Here is a 17,433-nt window from a genome sequence, read left to right as displayed (position 1 = left end):
CCTGTCCTGGAACTAGCTCTTGTAGACCAGGCTGGTCTCGAACTCACAGAGATCTGCCTGCCTCTGCCTCCCGAATGCTGGGATTAAAGGTGTGTGCCACCACTGCCCGGCAGGGATGACACTTTACTGGATATATAGCCACCAGTGTCAGAACAGAGAATACAGAGCTAGAAAACTGAGAAAGTAAAGCCATAGCACCAAAGGTTCCAACATCTCTAGTTTCTTCTGTGGCTGAATTTTATAGCTTCTTTTACTTGGCTCTGGAGCAAGGTACATTCCGACTATGTGCATCTCATCTATGCTGTGAGAAACTGCAGTTTGGTAACAATGTCAGGCATAGGGTAGCCTCAGGAACAGTTACTGAGAATGTATTCCCACACTACTCTTTTCATTAAAGGAAGGAAGGAAGGAAGGAAGGAAGGAAGGAAGGAAGGAAGGAAGGAAGGAAGGAAGGAAGGAAAAAGGAGGAAATAGTATCATTTCTAAAGAGTGTAGAGTAGCCCAGATCATATAGAAAGTTGTTTGTAGGGCTTGAGAGTGCTTAAAACAGTCCTATTATCAATCCAGAAGGACAGAAGGGAGCAAGTCATTTGTTCATTCTGTTGTTTACGCAGACTTCTGTTCTGGAGTGGGTTCTGTGTGATATTGGGGGGATGCAGCTATCGGGGTACTGCCCCTTGCCTTCACCAATTTTTCAGGCATTAAAAGAAACTAAACTAGTACTTATATAATCTTCAGGTCTGGGATTGCTAAATAGCACAGAGTAGTGATCTATTCCATGACTGAATGTATGGAAGCTCACCATGACATACAGCCTCTACGTGAAGCTATGGCACGCACTTGCACGCACGAAGCGCTTCACAATATCTGATTCAGTCCTTCAGAGCCACAGATCACGAAAGGACCTCTAGTGCCTTTACTATCCCTAGTTTACTAACCAGCTCACCAGGTTTCCACATTTGCAGTACAAAGTTCATTGTTACTGTGCCAGATTTCCTTTTATCACCCAATTTTTAAAGAAATGCTGGTGACTCGTTTGTAGTCCTAAGAAATAGCTACCACAGTCAGGCAGTGGTGGTGCACATCTTGAATACCAGTGCTAGGAAGGCGGAGGCAGATGGATCTGAGTTTGAGGCATCCTGGCCTACAAAGACAGCCAGGACTACACAGAAAAACGCTCTCTCCAACCCCACCCCCTCAAAAAGAAATAGCTACCTCACTTCTAGAATCTATAAATAACATCATTAACACGTACAGTTTAATATATTTACATTTGGTTTTTCTTCAACCTGACAGGAAAAGTATACAAAACCACAACATGCCATGATTTACATTTCCCAATGCCACCATTTTCCCATCTTTAAATGTCTCCCAAACTGCTCATAAACCAATAAAGTCTAGTTTGCCAAAAACTTATTTTATAAATCTTTTTAATATAGAAGCACAAGGTCAATGAAATTAAGACATTTTCTATAAAGTCATTGTGTACATTTTTTCCTCGACATCTAAGCTGGTGAACCTGCCACTCACATTCAAGGGCATGGACAGCTCATTTATAATATGAAAGTTCAAGTTTCTCCAATCCTAAAAATATGAAATAAACTAAGTACAAAGGAAAAGAATTTATGCAGCAATACTGCTAAGAGAAACCTGTACAAAAGAGGGTTCTGAGTAAGCAGCAGCAAGTCTGTCAACAACTGGGCTGTGCACTATTCTTTCTAAGGTAGCCACTGGCTCACGTGGCAGCTACTCCTCACTCTAAGAGGACCAAAACGTCCTCACTGCAATGACTGCATAAGACCACACAATCCATTTACAAGCTGAACAATTAGCATGGTCTTACTTTAGAAGCTTTATTATGAAGTAACTGCAGCACCATCTCTAAAAGTATATGTGTATTCTGGTACCAGTCACACACCACCGAGTTAGACGAACTATCCGTGGTATTTGAGTCTAAAAATACGTGCTTTTTTTTTTTCACTCTGAACTAGTCGGATTGGTATTTAAACAAAATGTCATCAAATGTTGCATTAAATGTGCCAGAATAAAAAACTTTTCAAAGCTATCATGCAGAGAGAATTCTCCCAGCTCCTGAAGACTATGTAACTTTTCTTAACCCCAGCCCTGCCACACAGTAAGTTAAAAATAAACCAGCAGTGCCCACAATGAATCAAAGATCACAGGATTGGTTCCTTGAGCACAATGAAGACAAGATAAACTGGGAAGACGTCTGCTACTACCAAGCATCACAACGTCTACCTCTTCTTTTTTACTACAACTACTTATTTTCTTCTTTAGTCTGAGCTTCAAACAGCACTACAGACTCTACTTTGAAAAAAAAAAAAGCCTTAATAAAACCAGAACTTGATATTGTAAAACTAAGCAACTGTTAGAAAAAGATCTTAATTAAATAGCCATGCTTGCATGTGCTGCCAATACCAGAATAATTTTCTTTCCCACTGTTACAAAATGGAATCCCAGAACAAAAGAATGAAAAGGGCCTCACTTCTTCTAAAAGAAAAAGCTGTTCTCTTACTACTGATAAACACCATCTTCAAGATTCCCATGCTTGCTGAACTAAAAATTCATAAGCACAATGCAAATATGAAAAGATTAAACTTCCTAGCATGTATGAAAAACATACATGGTGTGGTGGACAACTGAAATCCCAGCACTGGGGAGCAGGAGGAAGGGAGAGCTACAGGAGACTTCACAAAAGGGAATGAGATGCACGCACCCCACCAAGTCTACGGAGCTGACCTTTCAGCTGTGTAATGCAAGGAGATAGATATTTACGAACTTATTTCTAGAATCCAGCAGAAAACATTTTCTACTTGAAACAGAAATTCAACTATGTTCCCTCCCAACTCCGGGCCAGGGTTTCTGTGTGACCTGGGCTGCCCTGGAATTCTACCCAGGGTCCTTTGAGTGCCAGCCTCAGTGTCCCTTTCAGGGTTCAGAAGACTCACAGCAAGCACGGAACTTAGATCTGAGGGTGAAATGTACTCTCCACTACGTACTTTTCTGCATCAGTTTCTCTTTTTTTCTTTTTTTCTCCTGCTAAGTTTCAGCTTACATACACACACAGAACAAAGACAATTTTGAGCTTGAATTTTCTCAGGTCAAAAGGCAGATAAAAGCTGTCCTAAGGTACACTGTCAGCATCTTTATGGTCCTGGGGAGGTGTGGCCAGAAAAGAGGCTTCTAAACTCTACAAAGGGGAGAAGGGGAATTCCCATGTTAAACTAATCAGATTCAGAATATCAAGATACGTTTAACAACATCATGTCATGCTGATTTTAAGTAGATGTGTGTCACCCCTTTACTGCTTAATGGTCCAGGAATGCCCTGGAATCCGGTGCAAGCTCACCTGAGAGGTGCCTGGAAGGCTAGATATAAACATAGGTACCTTACATAATCAGATCAGTGTCATTAGCCATTCCAGACGCCAGCTTTCTTCTCCAGAAGAGGCAGTCAATCATGTTGTCAACTCAGTTAAAGATTCTATTGATGACAACTCCTTGTGGAACCTTCTTATCAATTTTGGAATTATAGAAGCATTAATCATTTTACTTTTATTCTTTATTCCAGTCATCCTCAGACACTTAGGATCTGAAATACGCGTTGACCAGAGGCTGTCCATACACTGCATTTCTTAAACAAAAAACAGGGAGAGCTGCCATCTGCAGGAAATATGCAATGAGATCTCAGCTGATAGAGCAGAAGGCTGACCCACCAGAATGAATGTGTTCTGATAGAGATAAAGCCAGATTCACAAGACGCTGGACCTACCACCTTATGTATATCAGCTGAAATTTCACTGCACTGCAGCAGAACTCTGTCTCATAGACCAGGCTGGCCTTAAACTCACAGAGAACCACCTGCCTCTGCCTCCTGAGTGCTGGGACTAAAGGCGGCGTGTGCCACCACCATCTAGCAACAAAGCTACTTCTAACAGAGCATTTTCATCATTAGTTTTAAATTCTGAAACAGCTGAGTTAATTTGCTAATATTAGCTATGCAGAACAAGCAAGATTGGAATAAAACTCAGAATCCGTTTAATTTAATTTAATTTTGAGCGAGGATCTCACTATGTACTTCTGGCTGTTCTGGAACTCATTATGTAGATGAAGCTGACCTTGAACTCACAGAGCTCTACCTGCCTCTAGAACTTGAATTCTGAAGCTTTTATAATTCTTAGTCATTTAAAAAGCTTAAAAAAGAAGGTATTTGAGGTTAAAATAAAAATCAATGTCTAAAACATAAAACTGGCTAGGGGCTGGCCATGGTAGACCATTAATCCCAGGAGAGAGACAAGTGGGTCTCTGTGAGTTCAAGGCCAGTCTGGTCTAGATAGTGAGTTCTTAGGTAGCTGGTGCTAGAAAGTGAGACACTGGCTTAAAAAGAAGAACAGAACAAATAAATTATGTTGTTAATATAAAAGAAGTATTTGCCTTGTTTGCACAAGGCTCTGGGTACAATAAAAGAATGGGGGGGGGGGACACACGATACCTTCTATTTAAATGGGAATAGCCTTCTAACATCAGGATGGAAAACCAAAGCATATCTGTGGGTTTCATAATCTTCCTTATCCTTTCTTGGATTTGAAAATCCATTTTTGCTACCACCCCTGGTCTCCTCCACTGCCTGTTTCACTGAACATCACAGTTCCACCTGCATGACAACATCTGGCCAGAGTTAGAGGCCAGTTAATCTCCCTGACACTTTCTAAAAATGAAAACACACAAAGTCCAGGAAGTACTGATTGGAACTGCTAACAGCTCTCTTCCTTTTAGACAAACAAAGGCAATCACTTTTAAAACAAAGGTAAAACTATACATCAACACAAAGCATTCTAGTAATTCTAAACAATAAAATTCTATACATTTTGCTAGTGCTTTGGGAAAACAGACAATGAGAAAAGAACTATATGACAGAGGACTTTTTCCAAAAAGAGGATCACAGGTAGGTGACTTGGCCCAATCAGAACCTTTCACCCTTCAAAGAAGGTTCCTGGCCAGCACCTGAAAAAAAAATGTTTTTTTAAAATGAACAGTGACTATGATGTCAGCTGACTGTTTAAAAGGCACACAGCACAATCAACCCTGAGAGGATTCCGTTCTTACTGCAGACAGGATAAGAAGAACAGAAAACACTAAAGTCACTATATCTATCTATCTATCTATCTATCTATCTATCTATCTATCTATCTATCTATCTATCTATCTATCTTCACATTACAATGGACATCTATCCATCTATTATTTATTTAAATACATTTTGTTATAAAAAGAAACCCAACTCAATGTAAATGTTCAATATTCACAAACACAGAGGCACAGGAAAATGCACTGTAATGTCACTTCTACACACATGTACAGAATGTTCACAAGCATGAAGTAAATGTAGCTGTTTTTCACAAACTGTATGACTTCATTGCATGGTTGCTTCATGGTTCATTTCAAAACTCCAAAAGTAATCTTCAGGGATCACATTATTCATCCTATGGAGATTTCTTTCAAGACATTTCACCATCTAAAGGAGTGCTGAAACTTACAGTGCAGTTATATTTTGGCACAGATAAAGAAAATCCTTGTTAGTTCATCAGTCTATCTTAATATTCCCTGTTAAAAGATATCAATTGCACATAAGTTCCAAGTTGCTTGGAAGAATCCAGAAAAGGGAAAAGAAAATGGCGATTTTTTTTCTTTAAAGTGCTGCTGCTTTTCACATCCATGTTCAGTCACACCAGCTGGGAGAGGTATTAGCTATGACTTTATTCCTTTTGAATCTTACTTCCATGACATTTCAAAAACTGCATCACGAGTTGGTTTTTTTTTTTTTAATGATCCGGATTCTTCTAATTTTAAATCTCATTTAGGAAACAACTTCTGCAAACTGAAAAGTGTCGACGGTCTGTAGCTGCTCAGAGTCAAGTTATCGTGTTCTAGATCTCCTAGTAAACTGGAGCACAGGGTCGAAAGGAAGAGGAGAACCAAAGCCACCCTTTCTTCCTGCAAACAAAGTAACTGAGTATATGAACCCCTCAGATATGACATCCATTAAGGGGTCCTTTCCACCTAACTGTGTAAGGGTCCTTGGCTGTAGTGTGACTTGTACAAGAAGTACACACAGTCCCTGAGAGACCCTTTAATCCTCTTTGGAAAACACTGTTGGAGAGACTGTAAATGATACAATTGCAGAAACTATTGCTAATAGCAAGCCAGGTAGTGAGGAAGGATGCAAGGTGGCTGCTGCAGCCAGTGGAGCTCTCCAGCAGAAAGTACAGGATGTATGGCAACCAGAGGACATAAAATACACTTGTAATTCTAAAGAGGACCATGGCATAGCGCTTATCAGGACAAGTCTGGGATTCCCCAGTCTCCTCATTCCGGCTGCTGAATCGGGCTTGCCTTTCGCTGATTTCTTTTGTGTGCTGTTGGCAGATGCGGAAGATGTTGAAATATGTGAAGCAGACAATGAGGGCAGCTGGGGCATACAGCATCACCACGATGAACACTGTGAAGTAGAGATTGGTGTGCCAGGACGCTGCACACCACTGAAATACATCTCCATGATATCCAGGTTTGCCCCAGTGGAAGAAGGCAGGCAGGAAGACCAAGATGGAATACAGCCAAACCAGAAAAATACACAGGCGTAGTCTCCCGGGAGTAACCAGCGTATTATAGGTTAAAGGCTTAGTGATGGCAATATATCTATCAATGCTGATACAGGCCAGAGAAGTCATGGAAACGCTCTTCAGAACTGATATTATAAAGCCAAATACTTGGCAAGTCATGGCCTCCTCCATAGGAAGGGGGTAGTGGAGTAGTGACAAGGAAGGGACCAAGCAGCTTACCCCAACCAAGAGGTCAGCATATGCCATTGTCTGGATGAAATAACTTGTAGTGTGATGGTTCAACAGAGGTGCACAGTGAAACACAAAAATCACAATGATGTTGCCAGAAATAATCAATGTGGTTAGAAAGACAACAATCAGTGCTTCCAAAAGACAAAAACTGACAGTTTCTGAGTAGCCCAGTGCCAGGAGACAGAAAGGATGGCTGCTCTGGTCACCATCCAAGGTGGAGTTCATCTCGTGCTCGGGAACTGGTTCCCATTTCATGCAGCCACCTGGCTGCTGTCACAGTTCCCAGGAACAGCTATTGTCACTGCATTCAACTCTGCATGTGTGTGTTTGTGTGAGACAATCCCAGAGAACCCTAGTCACTATGTTCCTGGTGCTGCTGCTGCTGAGGTACAGTGCTTGCTGTGTAATTTCCCTTTAAATTCTTCCTGGAATGGGGAAAGTCAACAGCAGTTGCCTGGCCAGTCCCAGACCTGGCCATACTGGCATGTTTACCATGCTCATAGCACCAAGGGAGTAAGGTAAACTGGGGGCAGTGTCTTCAGGCCAAGGGAGAGTGGGGGTAGGGACAGAGAGAGGAAGATTGGGAGCTTCAGCAGGAGTTGTAATGAGTCTCCTCTGAACAGCTGATAGAAGAAAAGGAGAAAGCATTTTACATTTCGCATTCCATATCCTAGTCAAAAACCCTAGCTAGCTCTGTCTGCTAGCACCCACCCCTTTCCTCTCAGCAACACCCATCCATAAAGGGCGCTTAATGCAGCTATACCAAGATCAACATAAAAGGAAAGCACTTATTGATCCATTCTACCCTCATTTTCTTTTATTTAACGTGTTGTGGGAGACAGAATCTCCTTATGGTAATCCTGAAAACATCTGGCTACAATTATCACTAATAAAAATTAACCAAGATTAATTTTTCCATTAAATTTAATGTACTATTTTACCACTGAAAACATCTTAATAGAATTTAAATGCTTAGCTCAATTTCAGAGTGTTACCTGTAATTCCGCACGATGAAATCCAAACAAAAGCCACAATAAATCCTTAACAGAAAGCCTTGCAATGCAGGATTGTGCTTCAGCCTGTGTTCGGCAGAACTAAAGCACAGAGGGAGAGGATAAAGGAGCAGGAGGGGGAGCAGGGAGAAGGGACTTCGGAAAAGAAAGAAGGGAAAGGGAAGGAAGACAAATGTGCTCACACAGACTCTAGCATCTTGGGCAACTCATCGCCAGAAAGAAGCTCCCGAGTTTTCAAAATGCACCGTGGGCACTGACTTGGGTTGCCAGCAGTCCAGTGTGCTTGAAAGCTGTCTCCTGTCTGTCTAGAATCCCCCTCTTAGGTAAATGAGTAGAATTCAGACTGCCAGCGAGAAAAATAGGCAGTAACTACAAGGGTGGATGGGTGGAGAGGGAGGGAAGAGAGGGAGGAGTCAGGGGAAAAGTCCTATTTTGTGTACCATTCTCCCAAGGACAAAGAACAGTTATCAGAGAAAGGAAGTGTGTTAACAGAATACGGCAATGGAGGAACTCTAACTCGGATGCACAAGAATTTATAGTTAGAAGACTTAAATATTCAGCCTCAATTTTATTTTCTCGTTTATTGGATATTTGACTCTTTATCAGTCTAGTTAGGTGCTCTACCCAAGTGACGCTCGAAACAGCATGCAGATATTCAGGTACAAGTTTTCCAATCTTATGATGCAAACTGAAATCGTACAGCATTTATTTCAGATAATATCATAAAAGGTGCTTCTCAATAACTAGGAATTGGGTGCTGAGGGAATGGTATAATTCTGCCAGAAAAAAGCCCCACATTTCCAGTAGGGTAAAAGGAAACAAATGATGGTGTCTGTAATAATTCCAGGAGGTCTGCAAATCTGAACAAAACATTATGTGTGATCCAACTTGAATTCTTATTTACTTTATACATTCTTTCTTACTGTGGGCAAAAGGATGCCTTATAATCACAATTCAGTGAAGTGCGAACACTTTACCGTAGGAAAGCAAAGACCTAAAGACATGCTGAAGCATAGCCAGCAGTATGTGACAGGCCTCAGCAGAGAGCAGCAGCATCTTTCTGTATTTAAACCACTGTAGCTCCTTCTTCTCCCGGTCCCTTTCCACACTCATCCACCAAACTCGCGGTATGCTAAGGGCTCTACCTCTGAGCGTGTCTTACACAGTATATCAATCTCCCAAGCTGCAATTTTATAGTCCATTATCTAGGCTCAGCTGTAGTCTAAAAGCACCAAATAGAAAACGCTGCACGTTAAGACAGCCCACATTCATACATATCACAACATACTGTTACAGCTATTTTATTATTATCTATTTTTTTTAACTTCTTACTATGCCTACTTTGTAAGTTATACTTTATTAAAGGTATAGAAACGATAAAACAGCCGGGCAATGGTGGCGCACGCCTTTAATTCCAGCACTCGGGAGGCAGAGGCAGGTGGATCTCTGTGAGTTCGAGACCAGCCTGGTCTACAGAGCTAGTGCCAGGACAGGCTCCAAAGCCACGGAGAAACCCTGTCTCGAAAAACCAAAAAAAAAAAAAAAAAAAGAAACGATAAAACAATTGCAAGTCTGGCACTATCTGATGCTTTAAGTAATCACTGGAGGTCTTGGAACATGTCCCCAGCAAATAAGGGAGTCTCCTTTGCTATCTATCACCCCAGTCTAACCCACAATTATCTTATGCCATGTTTCACTGGAACCAAAATAATATTCTAAAACTAAAATGACAAATAAACAAGTTAATCACAGTAATTAGGCAGCAGCTTACACTTAATATGACTATGAATCGAGCTGAATACTTTCACTTATTAACTCTTTTATACTAACAATCATAGAAGTAGGTTTTTATTATCATCCCATTTTATGCCTAGTGGTATTAAGTTGTCCAACGACAGCTAGAAAACAGGAGAGCTAGGATTTGAACCAAGACAGCCTGCCTTCTGTCAGACACATGAAATCATCTTCCATGTTTTTACTTTTTAAAATGTCATCTATTTATTTGCTATTTTGAGGCAGAGTCTTACTACATAGACCAGGCTGCCCTCAAACTCACAGAAATCAGCCTGCCTCTGCACCACCACACCCAGTTATACTGCTTTTTAAACCTAAACATAGGGAAACAGTAGAGCATTTGTCTTGGATATACAGCCAGCACTGGAAATACAAAATGCTATAAAATAAACATGAGATAAAACGATTCATTCTTTTCCCCCAATTACACAAAACCATTAAGGTCATCTCCTGGAAGCTGGCCCATGCTGGCTTTTCTGGCCTTACTTATCCCAGCCTCACATGGGCTCAGCCAGCATGCCTCACCTCTGATCATGAGAGCTCCTCCTCAACACTACAGCACTACACTCTGTGCTCAACTCCAACCTCCAGGATGACTTCAGAAGACAAGACCTTTAGAAGGCTGGGTGAGAAACCTTTGTTTGTTTCTCTAGACACGGTCTCTCTGTGTAGCCCCGGCTGTCCTCAAACTTGCTCTCTAGACTGGCTGGTCTCCAACTCACAGAGACCCATCTGTTTGCCTCGAGTGCTGGGTTTAAAGGCATATGCCACCACCGCCTGGCTACATGAGAAACTTTTAGTGGCCATCTGAATTCAGTGATGATGTATACTCTTCTAAGATTCTCACGGAATTTGGATTGTTTATAGTTAACTGCCTTGTTTTCTCAGGGCTGATCCAGAGAGAGAATTTTTCTTTAAATGAATAAACAACACAAGCCAGATACAACAGAAATTCTGTTTTTAGGTTGAAAGAGCTTTCAAATACAGCTGCAGTGATAGCTGCTGGTGCAGTCACAACACAGGGGAAGCGTTCCTGTTCCTAAAGTCTAGGACCTAGAAGCAAGCACTGAAAGACTTCCACTAGCTCAAGGTTTCAGAGCACCTCTTATTTTCATGTCATGGTGCTTTAACTGATAGTTTATACAAAAGCAAAACCAAGACAAACCAAAAACATCACCAACACAACCTAGAGAAAAACCACAAACCTGAAACAGTTCCAATTCCAAACTTTTAGATAGAGATGTTCAATCTATACCAGGCTAAATGACATAAAATTTCTGTGGGTTAAAAAAAAAGAAAAAAAAATCCCAAATACTAACAATTTCAAAATAACCAAACCAATATATTCACATTCTTGGAATTCAGGAAACCTTAGAACTCCCTAGATAGATTTGATATGCAGAATATTATTTTCACAAGTAATTTAAAGAGACATACTATAGCAACTGCTATATGGAAGCAGTAATATAGGGTAATTTGTGTGTATGTGTCTCCTATACTTTGTTTGTATACTTTTTAGTGTACAAAATAATGGGTTTCATAACATTTTAACGCATGTGTATCATTATACATTGTGTTTAAATTCCCTCCCACTCCTTATTCTTGTAGTCCCCAAAATCCAGTACCAGTCAGCAGCCCTCTTCCTTACAGAAAACCGTCTTAAAGACAACTCACAACATAAAGTCTTTCTATTAAGAGAAATTAATTAGTTTTTATTTTTATGTGTATGTGTGTATATTTGGATAAGTTTATGTATACTACATGTGGGCATCTAATATTCTGAAACTGGAATTATAGACAGTTGTGAATCGCCACGTGGGTTCTAGAAACCAAACCCAGGGCTTCCACAAGAGCAAATAAGTACTCCTAGTTGCTATGCCATCTCTCTCCAGCCCCTATGATTTCTTATACAACAGGAGTATCCACTTTGAAATGGTAGAATCACCGCCTGTGTTTTGAGGTAAAACACTGTAGCAATTTCTCAGCACCCAAAGAAAAAGGTCACAGAACCTCTATTGAATATAGAATTCATGGATGCTTACATCCCTTATAGAAAATGATGCAATGGGGAACTAGAGACTATGGTAGAGTGCTTGCCTACCATGCCCAAGATCCTGGGTTCAATTTACAACATGGGAAGGAGGAAGTATTCATATGCAACATAAACAATATTCCTGTAAGCTGTGCAGTGGTGGTGCACGCCTTAATCCCAGCATCAGGAGGTAGAGGCATGTGGATATCTGTGAGTTCTGGGGCCAGCCTGGTCTACAAAGTGAGTTCTAAGATGGCCTAGGCCATTATACAAAGAAACTCTGTTGCAAAGCAAACAAACAAACCAAAAAATCAAAACCCCCAAACAAATATTTAAACAAAATACCCCCAATATTCCTGTATAAATCAATTCTTCGTAAATTACTAACAATACATAATACAATGCAAATGTCTACATAAATACTTGCTATTATTTTATTTGGGAAATAATAAGAAAAAAGTTTATAGATCTTTGATACTGAAGCAAACCTTCAAAAACATTTTCTGTCACTGATGGTTAGATCTATGTATATAGGCTCTAAAACTTCAGAAACTGCTTTCACCTGATGTCCCAATGACTGGTCCACGGTACAGAACCATATTTGGGTTTACAAATGAGTGCACTGAACCAGTGCTCTGGCTCCCTAACTCCAGGTGCTTACTGCTAAGCAAACAGGTTTTCATTGCTGGGTGTCTTGAGCTACATTCTTGTGATTTCAGTCCTTGCCCATTAAATTCCAGAGAGCTATTTTTATTTAAGAAGGAAGCAATCTGCTCAGTGATGACACCATTGCTGGTGCATTCTATTTCTAGACTAGAAAATGTGGCTGGGCCGCCTAAGCTTCAAATGGATAAGTAATTAAGAGATAAAAAGCTGTGGTATAGAAGTGCTGCTAACTGAGGGTCTCAATATGAGCACGTAATTGCAGCAAAGTCTTAAAATTGAAATTAAAGCTTGCTGGGTGGTGGTGGCACACACCTTTAATTCCAGCACTTGGGAGGCAGAGACAGGTGGATCCCTGTGAGTTCGAGGCCAGCCTGGTCTACAGAGAGATTTCCAGGACTGACTCCATAGCTACTGTGAAATCCTGTCTCAAAAAACAAACAAAAAAAAAAAACCAAAAAACCAACCAACCAACCAACAAAAGAAAAAAAGAAAAAAAAGACATTAAAGCTCAGAAAAGACCACACACATGTTTGAGAAGGAGCAAGGGGGTAGAAAAGAGGAACACCAGGATGTGCTGTTGATCAATTAGTCTCTCACTATAAAATAATTTACCGTACAAGTTTTGCTGTAAATTTTGAATACTAAATATTGAATCAAAAGGAACACTAAGAGGCACTGACATAAAATATAAAATATTATAAAGTATAGCCAAAGACAGAAGGGACTGAAAAAGGTTCTGGTAGCTGCAAATCAAAAAGGCCACGCTGTGGCTGGAAGACAGCTCTCCACTGGACTCCACGCTTTGCCCTTGGGTCCTAGATCCTTCCCACACAATCTTCTGGAGTGTTTCCTGAGCCTTGAAGGGGATGATACAAATTCTTTTCAGGAAGCTGTCTCAAAAGCTGTGCACCCCTTAAAATACACATGAACCTCTCCTTTATGGCTCCCACTGTGATTTGTCAGGCACATTCAAAAAAGAGGACACTCAGCTGTTCTTGTGTTTGGCTTCCTCCGCCCACAACTGTTATGTTAGACTCTCATTTTCTTTTAAGATTGTATCTTCTTTCTGTATGTTGCTTTTCTATAAGATTGTTTTGTGTTAACAGGTTTTTTTTTTTTTTTTTTTGGATTTTCGAGACAGGGTTTCTCCATAGCTTTTTGGTTCCTGGAACTAGCTCTTCTAGACCAGGCTGGCCTCGAACTCACAGATATCCGCCTGCCTCTGCCTTCCGAGTGCTGGGATTAAAGGCGTGCGCCACCACCGCCCGGCTGTGTTAACAGTTTTAAAAAGATAACATACACTCCTCATAAGGTTTAAATATTTTGTTTACAAAGGTTTTTACCTTTTGACATATAAAAAGTTTTCACGTTGGGCAGGTGAGATGGCTCAGTGGTTAAAGGTACCTAAGTCTGAAAACCCGAGTTTGGTCCCTCAGACCCATGTGGTGAATTCTCTTCAGAATGGACTTGGTATGGAAAGATGGTTTAGAGATTAAGAACACCAGCTGCTCTTCCAGAGGTTCTGAGTTCAATTCCCAACAACCACATGGTAGCTCACAACCATCTATAATGAGATTAGGTGCCCTCTTCTGGTTAGTAGGCATACATGCAGACAGAACACTGTATATATAATAAATAAATCTTTTAAAAAGAGAGAGAGAGAATGGACTTTTACCAGTTTTCCTCTAAGTCCACAAATACACTGGGGCACTAGCATGCCCAAACACACACATACATATACAAACACAACAAATAAAATGTAAATGCAATTTTAAGAAATTTCAAGTGCTGTGGGAGAATCTGCATGTTCATAACCCAGATTCCAAATTTACCTATTAGAGAAGCTGCTTCCTAGTAGATAAACACTGCCACCATTTTGAGAAAACTAAAACCAAACCTATTATATGGGACAAAAGGCACAAATGCTGCCTGACCTTTGTACTCGGGACACAGAGTATTTTTTTTTTCCCTCTTGCTTTGCTTGTGAAACTTTGAAGAATGCTTCAACTTGAGCAGGGAACACTGTGAAAATAAGGGTTTCACCTTAGAACATATGAGCCACAGCAGATTAAATGTAAGGCTACAGGATTAATTTCTTGTAAGTGTACAAACTAAAAGAAGGCCTTCTTTACCAAAGCGTATTTCTGTGGAAAAAAAATATATAGCTAGCTTGTGGCAGCTCATGCTTATAATGCCAGCAATTGGGAGCCTTAGGTAGGGAGACTACCACAGGTTCAAGGCCAGTCTTGTCTATACTGTGAGTTCTAGACAAGCCCAGAACCCATTTTAAAAAGAAAACAAACAACAAACCAAGACAAAAAGCAACCAAATAAATAAAAACCCACACCAACAAAACAAAACATTTGTATACAATGTATACATAAGTAATCTGGCTCATTGTTAATCTAGGTTGAAAGGACTGAGACGCACAGTGGGTCAGAGGACATGATCTACCCTGAGACAAACTCAAATGAAGAGGTAAACTTCATGCATTCATTCGTCTTTGTGTCAAGAAAAGAAACATCTCTGAACTACACTTATTTAACATAAATTATACAGCATTCAACTATTCACTTTGAAGCTCACATCCTTTCTGACCTTTGTGATGAGAATTCGGTACTTTTCTACTAAGTGATCATTGTTGTGGCAGCCCGCTAGCAGCTGCCAGACTTCTCCACGAAGAGCTTCTGGGACACCACTTCTCACTAAAGATGACAACTGCTTCGGTCTCACACTCAAGTTGAGATGCCTAAAAATAAAGTCACAATTCATTACTGCAGCAAAGGGAGATACTCTGAAAGTCTTTAATGAAAATGGTTTACAAAGATTTAAGAAGGTAACACAGTAACAATAATAAAAGAGGAAGCAGTGACATGGCACCTACAAGCTACTCTATGTATCTTTAAATCATTATCTAAAAAGTAAAACTGGAAGCCAGATGGTGGCCGCACACACCATTAATCACAGCAGTTGGAAGGCAGAGGCAGGTGTATCTTTGAGTTTGAGACCGGTTCCAGGAGAGCCAAAGAACCACCATCTTTAAAACAAAACAAAACAAATGAAGACTGTCTTTAAAACAAAAAAAGTAGAACTGGAAACTACAGAGATGCTTTCTGGTTGTGGCTTCTGTACAACTTAAGAGAAAAACTGCAAGAGGCAGGTGGAGCTCTGTGAGTTTGAGGCCAGCCTGGTCTACAAGAGCTAGTTTCAGAACAGGCTCCAAAGCAACAGAGAAACCCTGTCTCGAAGAGGAGAGAGAGAGAGAGAGAGAGAGAGAGAGAGAGAGAGAGAGAGACTGCCTGCAATTAGGTGCTACAGACATGCTTAACTGCTAAAACCAATTGCAGCAGCTCTTGCAGAGACCCAGACTATACCATAATATGAGAGATAAGGGTGCTCTCATATAAACTTTCCTTGCATGTGTGTACGCATGGAGAATTGTCAGTAAAAAACAGTATTAGTTGTTCTGCTGCTAACTAAAGGTTTGAAACACTATAGCCTTTAAGCTAAATACAGTCCTCCATCTCTTTTGTAAATACTTTTACGAAACAATTATGAGTACTTCTCTGTATTGTGTATGATTGTTTTGATTTTCTGTAGTAGAGGTGAGTAGTTGTGACAGACTATCATTGGGCCACAATGTCTTAAATATTTATTCTTTGGTCCTTCATAGAAATATTTGCTAACCCTAATTCACAGTGGTAAAATTTCTTTCAGAGTGATTTCAACCATTGACAGTTTTAACTTTACATATAATTAGCATACTATTTATTTTATACTGAGGACATCAGTACATCAGTACTCCTATCTTCCAAGAATCATATTCAAATGAACCTGGAAAATGACATACAAAGATACTTACTAATACTGTATTAAAATCTACTTTTATAAATAAACTAACTTCAAGATCAGGCATGTTATGTTAAAAAAAATTATGGCTATGTTTATTAGAATGCTTACCCCGTGTGTGAAAATGCAGAAGTTTGTAATACTGTTATAGTTGAAAGAGTGCATACAATTTGACACTGTGTTTGGCACATGATAAATGTTTCAACTATGATTACTACAACTCTAAAATCTATAAATTCTAAACAACAGGACTATTAGTAGTTTTGCAAACTCCTAATTTCCATAATATTACAATGTTCATAGAACACCTAAGGAAGATGAAAATGATGAGATGGATGAAACAGAATAGATTATTAGATTATTATATATCTGGAGAAATGACTCAAGCAAAAGCAGTCGAAAAAATCTGATGACAGCAGACACAGATGGGAATTCAGTTAATATGTTTAAGAGAATGGTAGGACACAGCTGATTATGAGCAACAAAGTTTGACAACAAACTAAGTCATTAAATGAAATATGTTGATTCACAGAATTAAATGAGTTCTTGCCAGCACTTGGAGGCAGAGGAAGGTAGATTTCTGTGAGTTCAAGGCCAGCCTGGGCTACAGAGTGAGTTCCTGGACAGAAAATGCGTTCGACTGTAAATACCATGGAGATGATTTTAAACACGCTACTACGAAATTAGGTCAGCACTGATTACAATGCTGGTTTAGAGTAGGAACATTTCATGTTTGTAAGACTTTCTGCATCAGCAGTTCACACCCTCGAAACTCACTGAGGGAAGCTGAGACTGACTGACTCCTGAGAGTAAAGAAACATCACAATTTAAGAAGAAACGCTCCCAGACTCAGGAGGTCCCATTTATTCAATGAGGCCCTTAATGTCTGTGCTGCTGGGGTTATATGTAGGAAGTGGTCTCCTGTGCCCATGTGTTGTAGAGTACTTCCCACTTTCTCTTCTATCAGGTTCAGAAATCTCAAGGTCCAAATCAGAAGCAGAAGGAGAGAGAGCATGAGCAAGGAACTTAGGACCGCGAGGGGTGCACCCACACACTGAGACAATGGGGATGCTCTATTCAGGAACTCACCAAGGCCAGCTGGCCTGGGTCTGAAGAAGCATGGGATAAAACCGGACTTGCTGAACATAGTGGACAATGAGGACTACTGAGAACTCAAGAACAATGGCAATGGGTTTTTGATCCTACTG

At 40.2% G+C, this 17,433-nt stretch overlaps 2 protein-coding genes across 9 annotated transcripts in view; both read right to left on the bottom strand.

Moving 5' to 3' along the window:
- The window catches only part of Rabgap1 (RAB GTPase activating protein 1), a 158,793-nt gene that overhangs the window by 62,693 nt on the left and 78,667 nt on the right, over positions 1–17,433 (bottom strand). For 6 of the 8 annotated variants that reach the window (XM_026777425.1, XM_026777415.1, XM_026777419.1 and 3 more), the window contains one exon: positions 14,975–15,125. In XM_026777425.1, coding sequence (XP_026633226.1) covers positions 14,975–15,125 — 151 coding nt within the window. Of the gene's footprint in view, positions 1–7,866; positions 7,931–14,974; positions 15,126–17,433 lie in introns of those variants that run through there. The other 2 variants (XM_026777427.1, XM_013345901.2) reach the window with 2 other exon arrangements.
- Positions 5,302–7,907, bottom strand: Gpr21 (G protein-coupled receptor 21). The gene is made up of 2 exons (XM_005345941.3): positions 7,867–7,907; positions 5,302–7,494 (listed from the first exon to the last, which is right to left on the bottom strand). The coding sequence occupies exon 2, from the start codon at positions 7,124–7,126 to the stop codon at positions 6,047–6,049; it is 1,080 nt and encodes a 359-aa protein (XP_005345998.1). The 5' UTR covers positions 7,127–7,494; positions 7,867–7,907; the 3' UTR covers positions 5,302–6,046.

This window comes from Microtus ochrogaster, chromosome 4, assembly GCF_000317375.1.
Source record: "Microtus ochrogaster isolate Prairie Vole_2 chromosome 4, MicOch1.0, whole genome shotgun sequence".
NCBI classification, from domain to species: domain Eukaryota; kingdom Metazoa; phylum Chordata; class Mammalia; order Rodentia; family Cricetidae; genus Microtus; species Microtus ochrogaster.
This window is presented reverse-complemented; position numbering and strand designations above follow the sequence as displayed.